Raw genomic sequence first — 17,922 nt, forward strand, 5'->3', positions numbered from 1 at the left:
AAACTTTTTAAACTTTAACTTGCCTATATTTTAAATGTAGTTTCTCAATCTGTAGTGCTAATTTTTAAAAGTATACATACCACTGATCACAAGTTTTAATATTTTAAAAACTGTATTTCAGTATAGTTGGTTTCCTTTGTAATCCCAAATGTGTGATTTACACATCTAAAAATATTATCTTGAGGAGTTCTCCTGTGGTGCAAGTTCGATCCTTAACCCGGGAATTTCCTCATGCCATTGGCATGGCCAAAAAAAAAAAATTACCTTAAGAAAGGTGCACCATGTAGCCAAAGAGATCTGTGGCACCAAAAGAGTTTAGAATCCCTATTTAGGAATTTTAAATTGTTACTAGTGTGTAAAGATACAAAGAAATAGAAGACATGCTTTCTGTCATCAGATATTATCCTACAGATTGTCCAAAAGGGAGCCCTTGAGTGCATCTAGAAATATGTGCTTAGTATCATAGAACCAAGTTTTTGTCATATATGCAATCGATCAGCAGCTTCAATGATATCATCCAGTCCCTTTTATTACTTATGGTATATGCTTCCAGATAATATTCTGCCCAGAGTTCTGAGGTTAAAAATACTTTTCAAATCACTAATTCAGAATAACACAGAATTAAAAAGTCTTAGGTTGTATATTCCCAGACCACTAAAACTGGGGAAAATATCTTAGCAGTAACATTTACTGAATACATACTATGACAGGCACACATTTTCTCTCATTTAACTTTAATGCTTACGAGTAAATGAATTAAATTTCAAGTTATTATTTAGCTAATATGCGAATTTATGGTAAATTACATTTTCATCCTGAAAAGAATTAAAAGTAACCAATACCCACTTCTGAATCTTCAGATAGGCCATTGCTCTGTTAGCTGGAAGAAGGGCATTAGCGCCATCTGCGGCCATCCCTTGAGTATAGCACTCAATTGCTCTTTCGTATTTCCCCTCTTTGAAAAATGCATTCCCCTATCATTTTGAAAAGTTTGGAGAACAAAAAACATGCAAAAAATTAGTTGAATTCAAATCTATAGAAACATTTTAACTATATTATCAATATGACATCATAAGTTAAAGTATATTGTAATTGTTAAAAATCCAGGACACATGTTTTAGATTATTAGTTTGGATTTTTTTTTTTTTTTTTGGCTGCAGCAAGCAGGGGCTTGATATGGGATCTCAGTTCCCAGACCAGGGATTAAACCCAGGCAACAGTGGTGAAAAAAGTGCCAAATCCTAACAGCTAGAATCACAAGGAAACTGCCTGAGTTTTTTTTTTATAATGGTGGTGTTCTCTTTCCAGGACTTTAAAAAAAAAAAAAAGGGAGTTCCCGTCGTGGCGCAGTGGTTAACGAATCCGACTGGGAACCATGGGGTTGCGGGTTCGGTCCCTGCCCTTGCTCAGTGGGTTAACAATCCGGTGTTGCCGTGAGCTGTGGTGTAGATTGCAGACTTGGCTCGGATCCCGCGTTGCTGTGGCTCTGGCGTAGGCCGGCGGCTACAGCTCCAATTCGACCCCTAGCCTGGGAACCTCCATACGCCGCGTAAGCGGCCCAAGAAATAGCAAAAAGACAAAAATAAAAATAAAAAAATAAAAAAACCAATAAAAATTAAAAAAAAAAAAAGGATGCAACTATATTACCTTGCAGCATTAAGCATTATTTTACTAACTGAAGACTGGACATAGCTTAATAGAGTTTAATAAATATAGGCCCAAATATTATACTCTTTAGTTATACCAGAATCTGTACAAAATAATTTCCTAACTCAAATAAGTTTTGTGAAGGAACAGAGTACCAAACCATTTAGCTCATTCTTCAGTAACATTAGTAGGCCTAAACATGTGATAAATTAAACTATATTAGAATGTGTGTACTAGATTTCATAATAACATTTATTTATAATCAGTCAGATATATCACAATCAATAATCATTCTGTAAGTATTTATTAGGAATCCTCTGTAGGTCCATGAAAGGCTATATGTTCAATTAAATCTCAACTCAGTATTTCTAAAGAAATTCTGATCAGAAACAGTTCATGTGGAGAATCAATAAAAAATACAAATGTACTGTAATTTATTTCTATATTAAATTTATAACTATGTAGATATATATTAAAATGCTCAAACATGTTTCTTAAACATAAATAAAAACTATACATTAAAATACATTTAAATGCAACTTAAAAATTTTTCATTATGTATTAAGTCATCAATTACTCAAAGTTTTAATTAGTAGAAAATCAGAAATTTCAGTATATTTAATTTTCAGTTTTTACTGAAGAAGAACTTTTTTTTTCTTTTTGTCTTTTTAGGGCCGCACCCACAGCATATGGAGGTTCCCAGGCTAGGGGTCTAATCAGACCTGTTGCCGCTGGCCTACACCACAGCAATGCCAGATCCTTAACCCACTGAGCAAGGCCAGGGACCGAACCCGCAACTTCATGGCTCCTAATCGGATTCGTTTCCGCTATGCCACGTCAGGAACTCCAGAAGAACTTTAATATGATATTAGGAAGGACAGAAACTTAACAGATACACAAAAAAATATAAGAGTAAACTCAACAAAACATATGTATGTTGGAATCCTTCTGGATTACCCGATCTTTCTCTGAAATGGCTTGCTGTTTATTCTGTTGCTCTTCCATGTGTTTTTTCTCTCCTTCAGCTGACTTAATCATTTTATCAGATTCCTTTGGACAGGAATTTTCTTTGGAAGTTAAAGCCTAGGACACATAGCAGTCAGCTAAAATTAAAACAAGTAATGCAAGATGCACGCATATTTGACTCTAAAATAATGAATTATTCAAATATATTAGGATTCTTAACACATTTCAAATAATTAAAATATTTACTTTAATTCATTCTTTCTACTTATTACAACAAAAAGCAAATAAATTTAATGTGCATCTTATCCCAATTAAAATAAGTAGTATTTGCTAAAAGACAATTGTTCTTTTATTCAACAAATATTTATGAATTTCTACACTGTTCTAGGTACAATTTTTAAAAATAAAGAAGGTAACTAACTGAATTTCTCAAATTCAACATTCATAGTCATTATTTGACCTAAGACAAAACAAACAAACAAAAATAATATGGTTCACGATTGTAATCAAGCTGATATATTTACCAACAGATTTTATGTGCAATAAGTAATAATATTTAAAAGCAGATTTTCCCCCAATCACCACCACTTAAAGTTTCAACAGATGGCAAAATATGACTGATTCAGCAGCAAAGTGAAAGGAGTATGTAACTGTTTAGTATCATTTGACGGCCAAGTTTACATTTAAATACTACCTATTTTCTTACTGTTAAAAAATTAGTATTACTTTTGCTATATAAACCATAAAGATCAACTACAAAATCAAAGAAATAAGCAAGTTTAGTGCAAACATCAAAGCACTAGTCAAATAAGAAAAAAATCAGTAGGATAAAGAGAAATAATTGTCATCTAAGAAAAAGTAAAGGAGCAGTAGTTCGAAAGATCTCAGACAACTTTTTAAGATGATGATTAATTAAGAACCTTTAAATACCATTATACCACCTCTAGCTTACAAGTTTGTTTAGTAAAAAATTCTTAGTACCAAGAATTAAAATTAGAAAAATGTCTAAAATGTACATAATCTATAGTACAAAGTCTGTGCAAAAACCTCACCAAATAAAGGTAATAAGTAACACGCTTAATTTAAATAACCAGTTTACCTGATTAATTTTCCTGAGCTCATTTGTAGCTTCAAAGTTATTTGGTTCCAGTTCTAATACTTTTTCATAATCTGAATAAAACAGAAGATAAAAAATATTTGAAAGATATATGATATTAAAAAAACATGTATAAAACAATAATCATTTGCTACATGTGACAAACAGGTAACTATCCCAGAGCAAAATTAAGAGAAACTAAGAAATACTAACATTATGCTACTGGACTTCCTCCATTCCCCCAGGACAGACCAAACCCTGACAGAATCCTCTTGACAGATCACCTTCCACCAGCCCCAGGAAGGTAAAAACCAAGAAGAAGCACAATTGCTTAGATATCAGCTTTATTCAGATTTTGTGATTTATACTACATAAACCTATTTTATGGAATAATAAAAGGCTTAGATTTTACAAATAAATAAGAATGTGTTAAGGCTTTACATGCCTTACCTCTAGCCTCAAGTACCCAACAAAATCTTTATTCCCTATTTTACAGATGAGAAACTGAAAGTCCCTAGCCACACAGTTAATACACAGTCAAATGAGAATTTGAACCAAAGTCTAACTGGTGGCAAATAACACGCTCTTTTCCCCAAATATCGAGACATGTTTTAAATTGTGAAAATGAGTTTCACTCAACATAGAAAGATCTCTGAAGTTACTAACTGTGACCATCTAGTATTCTTTGTATGGCATCACCTAAACTATTAAATAATTTTTAAGATAACGATGACCTGGAACATATTAATACCTTTTTTGGCATCCTCTAATTTTTGCAAAGCAAATCGAGCCGCACCCCGTCTTAAATAAGCCTTTGTATAACTTCTATTCAAGGCAAGTGCTAAATTACAATCAGACTCAGCAACAGCGAATCTGCAATTTAAAAAAATTAAAATAAAGTGAAATTAATAAAACTCATTTGTTAAACCAAAACTTCCAAATCTGTTTCTGGAATCTGTGAAAAGGGGATTTATTTCCCAATTGAAGGCATGTTTCCCACCTCCCTTTAGTTAAGCCCATAAAAATCAGTAACTACTGGTGGTGAGATGTAAGCAGTATTCCCTTAAAGCAAAGAACAAGAATGCCCACTACCACCGCTTTTTCTCAGTACCGTACTATAGTCCTGGCCAGTGCAGTTCCGTTAAGAAAGAAATACAGCTAAAAAGACTGAAAAGGACTGAACAAAACTGACGTTCTCAGATAATATGAGGGTCTACCAAGGAAACCCAAAATGATCTAAAGACTTGGTTGAAATAATAAAAATTTAGCAAGGTGACTACTTTAATACAGATTAGCAACAAAAAACAAATAAATCTAACAAAAGACATAAGATCCACATGCAGAAAACTGCAAGACTGTCTTCAAGGACATTAAAGAAGACTTAAGCAGAAGAATTTCACATTCATCTATAATAAGGCACAAAAATATAATGATATAATTCTAACCAAACAGATCTGTAAATCCAATTCAACTGTGATAAAAAAAAAATTTGTCAAGGTATTTGACAAGATGATTCTAAAATATATACTGATAAGTAAAAGTCCAAGAACACCCAACATTCTTGAAGAATAATGATAGGAGAACATGCCCTATACCAAACACCAAGACTTATTATAATTACAATGCTATAGCAATTAAAGATAGTATAGAAGTGGTTACAGTAATAGGCAACAGATCAATGTAATGAACAGAGATATGAGAAAGAGATCCATGCAGACTTGACATATGAAAATGGTAGATGGCAGATCCATGGGGAAAGCATGGATATTCAATAAATAGGGCTGGGACAATTGTGATATTCATGTGAAAAGATATGACATGGGAAATCTACTTTCAGCATACATAAAAAAACTTTAAGCATGAAAAGTAAAACATAAAAACTATTGGAAGAAAATACAGGCAACTGTTATGAGCTCAAGGAAGGAAACTATTTCAATAAGTCATATTTTTTAAAGTGCCAACATTGCATAAAATTCAATAAATGAAGCACATTAAAATTAAAAATGTCTACTCACCAAGACTCCATTAAAAAATTTAGTTACAAATTGGGAGAAGATAATTATTATAAATACTAAAATAGAAAAATCAATAGCAAAACAGCCTAATAGAAAAATGGCCAAAAGACAAAACAGGTATTTCACAGAGAAAAAAAAAAAAAGTGGTGAATAAACATAGAAGAAAATGCTCAACCTCCTTAGGATTTGAGGAAATGTAAACTAAGATTACAATGAATTACCATTTTATGCCCCCCCCCAGACTGAAAACAATTCAGAAGACCAATTACACCAGTGTTGGTAAAGATACAGAACAGGCATTCTTATACACTGCTAATGGGAAGGTAAACTTGTACAACTACCTTTGTAACAACTGGTCACCACCATTTAAAGTTGAACATGTGCACATGCTATGACCTAGCACCAAGAATCATGTAAAAAAGTGTGCACTGGGGAGTTCCCGTCCTGGCTCAATGGTTAACAAATCCTACTAGGAACCATGAGGTTGAGGGTTCTATCCCTGGCCTTGCTCAGTGGGTTAACGATCCGGAGTTGCCATGAGCTGTGGTGTAGGTCGAAGACTTGGCTTGGATCTGGCTTGGATCTGGCGTTGCTGTGGCCCTGGTGTAGCTCCGATTAGATCCCTAGCCTAGGAACCTCCATATGCTGTGAGTGAAGCCCTAAAAAGACAAAAAAAAAAAAAAAAAAAAAGTGTGCATGGTATCACTATTGTTAAATAACAAAGGGAAGGAGGGTGGGAGGGGGAGACAGAAAGGGGGAAGGAAAGGAACAAAGGAACAAAGCAACAGATCCAGCAACTGGAGAACGGATACCTAATAGATTACTCCTAAAAAAGAACTGCCTATAACAGCGAAAATGAGAGATCTACAGCTACATGCAAAATACAAACAAATCTCATAAATATACTATTCAAAGAAACAGACAAGCCACAGAAGACTACAACCAGTATGACACACTTTTAAAGCTCAAAAATAAGTTATACAATATTTTATCAACATATACATATAAAATGAACTTTTTAAATTAAAGAATTATAAATATACGTCTTAAAATAGTGATCAATTGGGAGGGACAAGAGTCAGGATATGGAAAAAGATATCTAAGGTAGCTTCAAAAATAATGTTCTGGTTCTTAAGTTGGGTGGCAGGTTCATGCAGGTTTATTTAAAATTACGCTTCATCACTGCATATATCATAGATATCAAATATTATAAAAATGTAAACATTCCCCTAATTTGTCTGGATAGTAATGGCAGAAGTTTCAAAGACCTAAAAATATGCTATTTAAAACAGAAAAAAGGAGTTCCCGTCATGGCACAGTGGTTAACGAATCCGACTAGGAACCATGAGGTTGGGGGTTCGGTCCCTGCCCTTGCTCAGTGGGTTAACGATCCGGCGTTGCCATGAGCTGGGGTGTAGGTTGCAGACTCGGCTCGGATCCCGCGTTGCTGTGGCTCTGGCGTAGGCCGGAGGCTACAGCTCCGATTCGACCCCTGGCCTGGGAACCTCCATATGCCGCGGGAGCGGCCCAAAGAAATAGCAAAAAGACAAAAAAAAAAACAGAAAAAAACCCAGACATCAATATAATTCCTATTTCCAAATAATAATTAAAACAGTAAGAATGTCCTCTTTGATGGTATTTATCTTTTTAAAAATTCTTACAATAGGTCAGTTCCCTGCTTAGGATAAGACCATACACATTTATGCTCTTCAACATTAAGTATGTATTTAAAAGGTATTTTTTAAATTATTATTATTATTATTATTATTATTTTCAGGCCCACACCTGAGGCATATGGAAGTTCCCAGACTAGGGGTCGAATGGGAGCTACAGCTGCCGGCCTATACCACAGCCACAGCCAGGCCAGATCCAAGCTGCATCTGGAGCTACACCATGGCTCACAGCAACGCCAGATCCTTAACCCACAGTGTGAGGCCAGGGATCGAACCCGCGCGGCCTCACGGATACTAGTCAGGTTTGTTACTGCTGAGCCACAATGGGAACTTCTAAAGGGTCAGTATTAAAAGTTGGGACATATTTTAGGTTTACCATAATAAAAGTTCTCTATGTTAAACAGTGGATAAAGAACTTTTAAAAATAATGGAGGAAAATTAATTTTAAAAAATTTTACCAGCCAACTTTTTTTCTTCTGTGAATCATTACTCAATTTTTAGAGGAGGAACACCCCTGGAAGTGAGCTTCGGGAGTATGGTTTGAGCACCTGAATTTTTAAAATGGCTTAAGGGAGTGAGCTATAAGAATTTATAGCTGAAGAGAAATGTAATACTTTTTCAAGCATTCCCAGACATTTTATCAGGAAAATTAAAATCAGTCTCTGCATATACATAAAAAATTTACACACATCATGGAAACGCCTTACTTTTTCAGTCTGAAGTATGCTGATGCTCTGTTTGTTGGCAATACAGGATTATACGGATCAGCATCCATGCCTTTGGTGTAGCATTCAATCGCGTCATCATATTTTCCTTGTTTGAAGTATTTATTGCCCTGGAGAAGCATACAAGGTCAGATATGTACTGGCACAGAACTCCAGAGCCATTTTCTTTCATTACTATCCATCTCCTATCTCATTAGCCCTATGATCAAGGTTCACAGGAAAGAAAAGAGAATTAAGCAAAGCAGCCTCTTTATAAGCACTGAAATTCACTATAGTCATAGTCTGGGCACAATCCAACGGAGCGCCTTGGCAGAAAAAAATAGGCAAAATATCTAGCATTATAAACATTTTATTGACAATAATAACCTATGGAAATGTAACAAAAGGAAAGCACCAAGATAAATTTTAATCTGAAAACAGTGCCACCTCTTTGAAAAGCAATAGAGCCAATTTTACGATAATGAGGCATTCCTCACAGAAATGCTGAACACTCCAAAAAGCCACCAGAGATGGCCTGGGATATGGAGGAGTGGATATAATACCCATGTCAAGAACACATGCTGACTGGATTCAGTCCACTACTAAAGTCCTGGATCAAGTCTGTACGCTCCAAGCACTTTATATACAATAATTCATTTAATACCACACCACCCATCGAGTTTAGTAATAATACTAATCTTATTTTACGCCTGAGAAAACTGAGTACATACCGACAATTTAACAAACCTGCCGCAGGATCTGGACCTAGATAATCTGGTTTCAGAGCACAAGGGCCTAACCACTGTACTATAGGGCCTCCTGATAGGGAGAGAGCTAATAACAACTTAAAGTCAACATCCCTACCCTATGTTGTAGAAATCTTAGGATCCCCATGATTTTTCTACATATCTTGCTTACTTGAAGGAACCAAGAGCTAATCTTAAGAGTACCTTTTCTTTTAGAGCAAGAGCCTTTTGTGAATCCACATGAATCCCATCTTCTTCTGACTCTGATTCTTGAGACACAGAATCATGGGTACTCTCATCTTTGTCAAGCTCATCGAGGATACTGTCCTGAAATCGAAAGTAGTGCAGTGCTCATAATTACATGACCATTAAAATAAAAGAAGATATACTCTCTCCACAGAAGTACACTCAACCGAACTTAAGTTGTTACAATCCAAGGACCCAAAGGCCTCTAAAAGCAACCCACATAACCTCTCATTGTTAAAATTAAATCCAGAGAAAAAGGTATTCTTGTTTAGAAAACCAAGATACAAACCACTTAAAGGATATGACACTGAACTCCTAAAGTAAGCTAAGTCAATAGAGTCTATAAATTAGCCCTAAATCACAAACTATTAGCAGTGAACTAGTATGGCTTTTCATAAAAGAGGTCTGCAAATAACTCCAAATCTATGTACTAGCACCCAACAGCAGAGAAAGGGTTTTATCTTAAAAACCTTCTTCTTATTTTTAAAACAACAAAAGCTGCTTATAGAGCAAAATTAACTCCTGATTCTCACAACCACCTATGTGGTAGACAAAATTACCCATGTTTTTCACTTGAAGGAACTGAGCAATAGAAGTTGGTTAACTCACTCAGCTACTACGTGGCCAAATGAGGATCTGAACCCAGGAGGTCTGCCTCCTCCAGAGACTCCTCCTCAATGACTATGTTATACTGTCTCGGTGTATTCCTAAATATAGCTGACTCTACCAAAAAAGTATACAACATGCTAGTCCAGCAATTCCCAATCTCTTTTGACTCACACATTCCTTTCATGGTAACAAATCATCTCATCCATGGTAACCCTATGGATACTTTAACTTTTTTTAGCACATATGATAAAAGAATGAGTTTTGGTATGAGCTTTTAAACCAGTAGGCATTAAAGAGTTCACTAAAACTCATATAAACAAAATCTTAATTGTATAAACAAAATCTTTTTTTGTATTTAACAAATATACTATTTTAAATAATTTATGTAAGAAAAAACAAATGGTTGATAAATTTAAAAACAAAATAAGTTCTATGCGTATTTAGTTTCACTGATTGGAACAATAAAAGATGGACTGAAATTTAGCTATGTTTTAACATGAAGATTCTAGAAATACCACCAGCCTACCAACATTAAAGCCAAGGCTGTCCAACCCTGCTATGCTGACAAGTGTCGAAAACTGCCAGCACCAGAACACCAAAGCTGCTGCTCAGTTTGAAACTAGAATGCAGTAGTAAGCAAATACCTGTATCTTGTACAGATACACTAAATGACAATGTCAAGCAATGCAGTACAATTGTGAATGCACTGGCCACACAACATAAGAGTTCAATCAATATCTGCTGAATGAGTAAATGACTGCAGAAAGCACCTCTCTAAGAAATCATCTTAGACGATACCTTTCAGGAAGGAGCATTATAAGAAGATACCAATTTATGAAAAGGGAAAGGCTACATAAGAAGGGGTAAAATTATAAAAAAATGAAAGCAAACTAAACAATACTCAGCAGATACAGCAGAAAATGACACAGCACTGTAAATCATCTATAACACAAAAAACAAAAATCATATAAACTTAAAAAAATAATACTCAGCAGTGAATAGATCATATGTTCAGAAAGTATAATTTCCAACAGTAATAAATTCAAGACCCCAAATCATACTTCTCTTGGGGGACATTACTAAAGCAGATGGCAAACTATTTAAATAATAGTGGGAGCTCTCTATGGAGTCAATTAGCATTGGCTTCATTAAGAAAAATACAACTGGGGCAGAAGACCTAAACATTTCTCCAAAGAAGATATACAGATGGCCAACAGGCATACACCAAAAGATGCTCACCACCACCAATTATTAAACAAGTGCAAATCAAAACCACAATGAGGTATCACACCAGTCAGAACAGCCATCATCAAAAAGTCTACAAATAATAAATGCTGGAGAGGGTGTCAAGAAAAAGGAAGCCTCCTACACTATAGGTGGGAATGTATATTTGGTACCTCCACTATGAAGAACAGTAGGGAGCGTCCTTAAAAAATTAAAAATATGAGTTCCCATTGTGGCTCAGTGGGTTAAGAACATGACATAGTGTCCATAAGGACGTGGGTTCAATCTCTGGACTTGCTCAGTGAATTAAGGATCCGGCGCTGCCGCAAGAGACAGCTGTTGGTCATAGACACAGCTCAGATCCCATGTTGCTGTGGCTATGGTGTAGGCTGGCAACTGCAGGTCCAACTCAACCCTTAGCCTGGGAATTTCCATTTGCTGCAGGTGCAGCCATAAAAAAATAAAAATAAAAATAAAAAAACCCCACTAACAATAGAGTTACCATGTGATCTAGCAATCTCACTCTAAGGCATACATTGAAAATATACAAAAACTTTAATTTGAAAAGATACATGCAGCACTCCCAATATTCATAGCAGGGCTATTTACAATTGCTAAGACATGGAAGCAACCTAAATGACCACTGACAGATAAACTGATAAAGAAGATGTGGTGTATACATATACACACACATACACAATGGAATATTCCTCAGCTATGAAAAAAAAAAGGATGAAATAATGCCATCTGTAGCATCATGGATGGACCTAGAGATTATCATACTAAGTGAAGTAAGTTCGACAGAGAAAGACAACTATCATATATCACTTACATGTGGAATCTAAAAAAATGATACAAATGCAACTATAAATGTAATAATTTCATAGAGTAATAAAAAAATTAGAAATAAATAAAAATTAAAAAAATAAAAAATAAAAAAATGATACAAATGAACTTACAAAATAGAAACAGACTCACAGACATAGAAAACAAACTTATGGTTACCAAAGTGGGAAAGAGGGGAAGGATAAATTAGGAGTTTGGGATTGACAGATATACACTATCATATATAAAATAGACAAACAGCAAGGACAGGGAACTATATTCAATATCTTCTAATAACCTATAATGGAAAAGAATCTGAAAAAAGAAATATATAACTAAAGCACTCTGCTGTACATCTAAAACTAACACTGTAAATCAACTATACTTTAATTAAAAATTAATTAATTAGGAGTTCCCTGGTGGCTTAGCAGGCTAAAGATCCAGTGTTGTCACCAGTGCAGCTCTGGTTACTGCTGTAGCATGGGTTTGATTCCTGGCCCAGGAATTTTCGTACACCACGGGTATAGCCAAAAAATAGTAATTTAAAAATAAATTTTAAAAAAAAAAGAAAAATACAACTAGTTTGAAAAAATGTTTGGCAGTATCTTCTAATATTAAATGAAATATAAACTATAAATTGGGCAAATTCCATTCCAGGTGCTTATATTCATCAAAAGACATGTACAAGAATGCATTCATCAGGTTTATTCATAAGAGCCCCAAACCGGAAACAACCCAAGTGTAAGTCCATAGGAGAATGGATGCACGAATTGTCATATATTCACGTAACAGAATTCTGATCGGCAATGAAAAAGAACGAATTACTGATACTGGACAATACAGATCAATCTCAGACAATGCTAACAAAAGAAGACAAATACAGAAAAGTACATACTGTATAAGACATTTGTAAGAAATTTCAAATTGGCAAAACTGATCTTTGATATTAGAGATCACAAGAGTAGCCACTTTTGGAAGGTGATTAGCTGAAAAGGGAGGTTTCTGGGATGCTGGAAATGTTCTGAATTTTGATCTGGGTGGTGGTTTTTCAGGTGTGAACATGAGTGAAAATTCAGGAAGCTGTACACTTAAGATTTTTAGACTTTACTGTATGAATGTTTTACCTCAATAAAAACATTAAGACAGAAAACTGCAAAGAAAATAATAAACATAAAAATCAAAATAGTGGTTACCTCTGAAGGTGGAGGAGAGAAAAGAAGATGGATAGGGAAGTAGTACCCTGGCAGCTTCAAATGGAATTGGAAAAACTGGAGAAATTCTCTTTATATTGGATGGTGGGTTCATGTATTGGTCTTATTATCAGGCTTTAGAACATGTATCTCTACATACTATTTTGTATGAATCAAATACTACATAATGAACATGTTTTAAAATGCTAACAATGAATGTATATTCTAAACCAACCCTTAAGGTGGGTCAGAGTCCACACGAGCGAGGGCTGGCCAACAGGTTCCCTTTCACGGGCTGGCCTGACAGCGGCTGCTTAGAGCCTTGGCTAGAGGGCTATGAGGCAGAGCACGAATGGTAACTAATTCTCCTGAAATGCTGTGGCTCATTTTTGGGAGATGGGAGCCATGCACCACCCCAGTCTAGGAGGGTGAAGTTCACCTTCCTGAGATCAAAATACCCCTACTTCCACTGTCAGGTGGCCTCAGTCCTAAGACTAGACACGAAGGCATTCTCTTGGCCAGAATTCAACAGGTCCTTCAGTCTACAAAAAAGACGCTGGCAGAGTCGTTCTTTTCTGATACTATTACCGTCTTAGCATTCTGGCTGCTTAGGGCTTAGAGGTTCTGGTGAGGAGGAGGGAGGTGGGTACAACTATACAGGGGTAACACAAGATCTTTGTATTAGCTAATTAATGATATTTTCGTATCTTAACTGCAATGGTGGTTACCCAAATCCACAAGTCATAAAATAGCCCAGAACTATACATACATTGTATCGATGTCCATTTACTGGCTTTGATACTATACTATAGTTAAATAAGATATAACTATTCAGGGAAATTGGGTGGAGAGAATACTGGACCTCCATGAACTATTTTTGCAAAAAGAAAAGAAAGAAAAAAGAGGAAAAAAGAATTCAGCTATTTTAGCTACTACTCACTGAAAGAGAACTATAGGAGAAAAAATAATCTAGGTAATTGAAGAGCTATGTAATTAAGTTTTTATTCCACATAAAATCATCTATAAGAGAAAAACATAGGTCCTAAGAGCATTACATTATTTTTCATTTAATCCACGACTCTTAACTAAAATCAAGAAAAAGTTACTCGAATACTAAGAGTAAATTTTACTAAGAGCACATAAATGGGTTAACTTACCACATCAAGTTTTGCCCATGCCTCATAATCATAAGATTTTATCCTGTTTTTCGTGTTTTCATCTTTGGTTTTTGTAGATGACTCTTTAACTTTGCCTTTCTTCTTTTTCCTAAAATTCCCATTCCGAATAGGAGGCAAATTCTCGGGAGGAAAAACAACAGAGTGTTTGGAGACTGGTCTAGTACTTTTCCGTACAACTAGCAAGTTTCAATTTTTCACTAAATTGTATTTTCAAGTAAAAGTAATTTTTAATTTAATCTTCAAGTGGTTAGAAATACCAGTTCGGCATCTTCATTTATAACAACTTACGCTTGAAAAGTCTAATTTATCCTTGACAAATATTGAACATTGTTCAGTCAAAAGAAAAGTATGACCTAGAAATTCTAATTATTCACCCAACTTGCAATCCTATAATCAAACTTCAAAAACTTCCTCAGCCTTAGTACAATGATTTAGCAGTAGCATAAGAGCAAACTGAACTGCCCCCACATCATTATATACAGTATGAAAAAGCTATCCATATATTTGAATGTACTGTCTTAAGGAAAACATTTGGTTGAGCCTGGGTACTAAGTTTTTAAAGGCAATACTCTATGCTAATATATCACTAAATATATAACTATATATGGTATACATAATGTATATACAAACCTACATATTTTATGATTGTGTTCGCCTACCTTAAGAATTATCACACAGTCTTCCTTTCAGTAACTATTCACTAAGGCTTAAAATGTCTTTACATAGTTAATGCAATTATTACAAAGACTTTAAAAAGCAGAGTGTTCCAAAATGTTGGCAGAAGGCAAATCACTTTAATCAGTACTTCCACAAAACATTTTAAAGGCAGTACTTTATTTATTTATTTATTTATTTATTTTTATTTTTATTTTTTTGTCTTTTCTAGGGCTGCACCCAAGGCATGTGGAGGTTCCCAGGCTAGGGGTTTAATTGGAGCTGTAGCCGCCAGCCTACGCCAGAGCCATAGCAACATGGGATCCGAGCCTCGTCTGCAATCTACACCACAGCTCACAGCAACGCTGGATCCTTAACCCACTGAGAGAGGCTAGGGATTGAACCCACAACCTCATGGTTCCTAGTCGGACTTGTTAATCACTGAGCCATGACGGGAACTCCGGTAGTACTTTACTTTAAAATAAACAGTTTTGCTAGATGCTAAAACAGGAATTTAGTTAAGAAATTTACCTCTTCAGGAACACCATTCTGTCTTCTTAGTTCCATATCCTTTTGTTTAATATCTTTTTCCCAGTTTTCTAAATCCCTCATAAAGTCTTGCAGCTCTTCTGCATTTTGTTTCACTTGTAGTTGTAATTCAATTGCTTTATTTGTCGAAGTCATTGTGGCCTGCAGAGTTCTGACCAACCAACCTTTGTTAAAAATTAAATAGATTCATTTTTTGAAACCTAGCTAATTAATGATTTTTACCTCTTCATAAATGGCCAAGATACAAGTAAAGAAGGGAGCCTAAAGTGATGCAGAAGAAAGAAAATATCAGTATTTCATGTTTAAAATGAATTGATCAACATTTGTTGAATAATAAATGCAAAAAAAAAAGACAAGTTTGGGTGTCTCCACATTGCAATGTAATGAAAGGCAATGGGGAGGAAATCACTGAAATTAGCAAGTAGCCTTTGGTAGGTTGGCTGCTCATCTCTAGAGTTTGTAAGTTTAGCCTAAATACATCCTTTACTCCTTTTCATAATTTTTTTTTTTTGCATGAACCCATTCAGAAGTTCCTGGGCCAGGGATCAATGCCACGCCATCAGCAACCCGACCACAATTTTCAAAAGCAAAGAGGTTTCAGGATTGGAGGACAAGTGTAAAGACAATTTTCCTGTTTGGGATAAGCTTAATTTGAGTTCTTATGGGACATCAGGAGGACATACTGAGTAGGTACTTACCAAAATATAAATTTGGGTGTCATTAGCATAGACAATATGGGCTAGAAATATAAATTTGGGTGTCATTAGCATAAAGATAGAAGCTATATTGAGAAGCAAGATGGTGGGCTCACGGTGAGCAGAAGTCAAGGGATGAAATATAGGTATACCTAGAAGCAGATTTTAAAAACACTTTCTCTTCAGATTATCTTCTTTCATACTAACTGATAATCATCTTGATAACAACAGCATGCTATCACCCTTCTGTGGACATTCCATACGAACACACAAAACCTATCCCTCAGCCAGATCCTGTACATGATATTGAAGAAACACATGATCTAGTGCTGAAAACCAGATTAGAAGAAAAAGGTGAACACTTAGAGCAAGGACCCATGATAGAACAACTTAGCAAAATGTTCTTTACTACTAAGCACTGTTGGTATCCTCGTGGACAGAATCATAGATGTCGTAGGAAACCAAATCCTCCAAAACACAGATGATACTGAGATTTTCAGAAATCAAAGAAAAACATTATTCTGCATCTCATTTGCTGTTTGAGAAAATACAGTTGGGTATTTCCCCAATATGTTATACAGTGAAATAATTAAAAGGTCTTAAAAAAGAAGCTACAATCGTGGGATTTGGACATGTTTAACTACTGTGACAATGGGGGTAGGGGGGACCGGAGAACACTAACATTTAGGGAACAAACCAAGGAAGACATGCCAACCCAGTAAAAACTAAGCAGTGGCATCTAGAGAGCTGGGAAGAAAACTTGGAATACTGTCACAGAAGAGAATTTTCAAAAAGATACTTAACAATGCCAAATACCGCAGAGATCATACAGGAGAAACAATGTGCGTTAAATTTGTTTAGTCATATAAAGATTACACAGTTTTTTGGTTTGTTTTTTGTCTTTTTAGAGCCACATCCAAGGCATGTGGAAGTTCCCAGGCTAGGGGTCTAATTGGAGCTGCAGCGGCCTGCCTACGCCATAGCCACAGAAACTTGTGACCCAAACTGCATCTCCGACCTACACCACAGCTCATAGCCAACGCCATATCCCCCACCCACTGATTGCGGCCAGGGATGGAACCCGCATCCCCATGGATACTAGTCGGGTTCATTACCACTGAGCCACAACAGGAACTCCTGATTACATACAGTTTTAATGGAATTTTTTTAGGAACAGAGATAAAATGAGCTGAGTAAATAAGACATTACGGAGATCAGCATAATTTTGCCTTTCATAACCTAAAATTGCTCAGGAGTATGGGTGGAGGGGGGCAGTGAGAAACAGGGTAAAAGAAGATATAGGAGGGGACAGGTGGGGAGGCGGGGAACGGACTGGGGGTCTGGGACTGGCATATGCACACCGAGGTATACAGAACCATGGACCAACAGGGACCTGCTGTACAGTGCAGAGAACTCTACAGAGTATACTGTGATAATCTATGTGGGAAAAGAATCAGAGAATGGATATGTGTGTATGTATGACTGGCTCACTTTGAAGTACGGCAGAAACTATCACAGCCTCGTAGCTTTATATTTCAAAAAACTAAAAAAAAAAAAAAAAAGACATAGGAAAGGGGATGAGTGATGGGGCAAGGTGCCCAAAAAGTGCAGTAGGTTTGGAGGGAAAGATAGAGGAGACTAGAAAAATGATTCCTCTTGGAGGAAAAGATGTTTGCAACGACAAATAAGACCCCTAGTCATGGCCCAGAAACTAAACTTAAGTTTAAGCTTCTTTCAGGCAGTGCCCATATTTGATCATATATGTACATCTCATGAAAAAAACAAAACTAGAACAATGCTTTGCGGGGGGGGGGGCTCAAAAATGTGAATAAAAGCGTAACAAGGCATTGAGTTACTGTAGGAAGTAGAAAGCTTTTCCATTTCACCCATCACCTCTCTGCTCCC

At 35.8% G+C, this 17,922-nt stretch overlaps 1 protein-coding gene across 2 annotated transcripts in view; it reads right to left on the reverse strand.

Annotated features, from left to right (window-relative positions):
- The window catches only part of RPAP3 (RNA polymerase II associated protein 3), a 32,047-nt gene that overhangs the window by 13,624 nt on the left and 501 nt on the right, over window positions 1–17,922 (reverse strand). The window contains exons 2-9 of one of the 2 annotated variants that reach the window (XM_047788059.1): window positions 15,305–15,473; window positions 14,099–14,239; window positions 9,052–9,174; window positions 8,105–8,232; window positions 4,461–4,582; window positions 3,713–3,783; window positions 2,605–2,730; window positions 847–974 (exon numbers count right to left, since the gene is read on the reverse strand). In XM_047788059.1, coding sequence (XP_047644015.1) covers window positions 847–974; window positions 2,605–2,730; window positions 3,713–3,783; window positions 4,461–4,582; window positions 8,105–8,232; window positions 9,052–9,174; window positions 14,099–14,239; window positions 15,305–15,457 — 992 coding nt within the window. In that variant the 5' untranslated portion in view covers window positions 15,458–15,473. Of the gene's footprint in view, window positions 1–846; window positions 975–2,604; window positions 2,731–3,712; window positions 3,784–4,460; window positions 4,583–8,104; window positions 8,233–9,051; window positions 9,175–14,098; window positions 14,240–15,304; window positions 15,487–17,922 lie in introns of both variants that reach the window. The other variant, XM_047788058.1, reaches the window with a different exon arrangement.

Source organism: Phacochoerus africanus, chromosome 7 (assembly GCF_016906955.1).
Source record: "Phacochoerus africanus isolate WHEZ1 chromosome 7, ROS_Pafr_v1, whole genome shotgun sequence".
In the NCBI taxonomy this organism is placed as follows: Eukaryota; Metazoa; Chordata; class Mammalia; order Artiodactyla; family Suidae; genus Phacochoerus; species Phacochoerus africanus.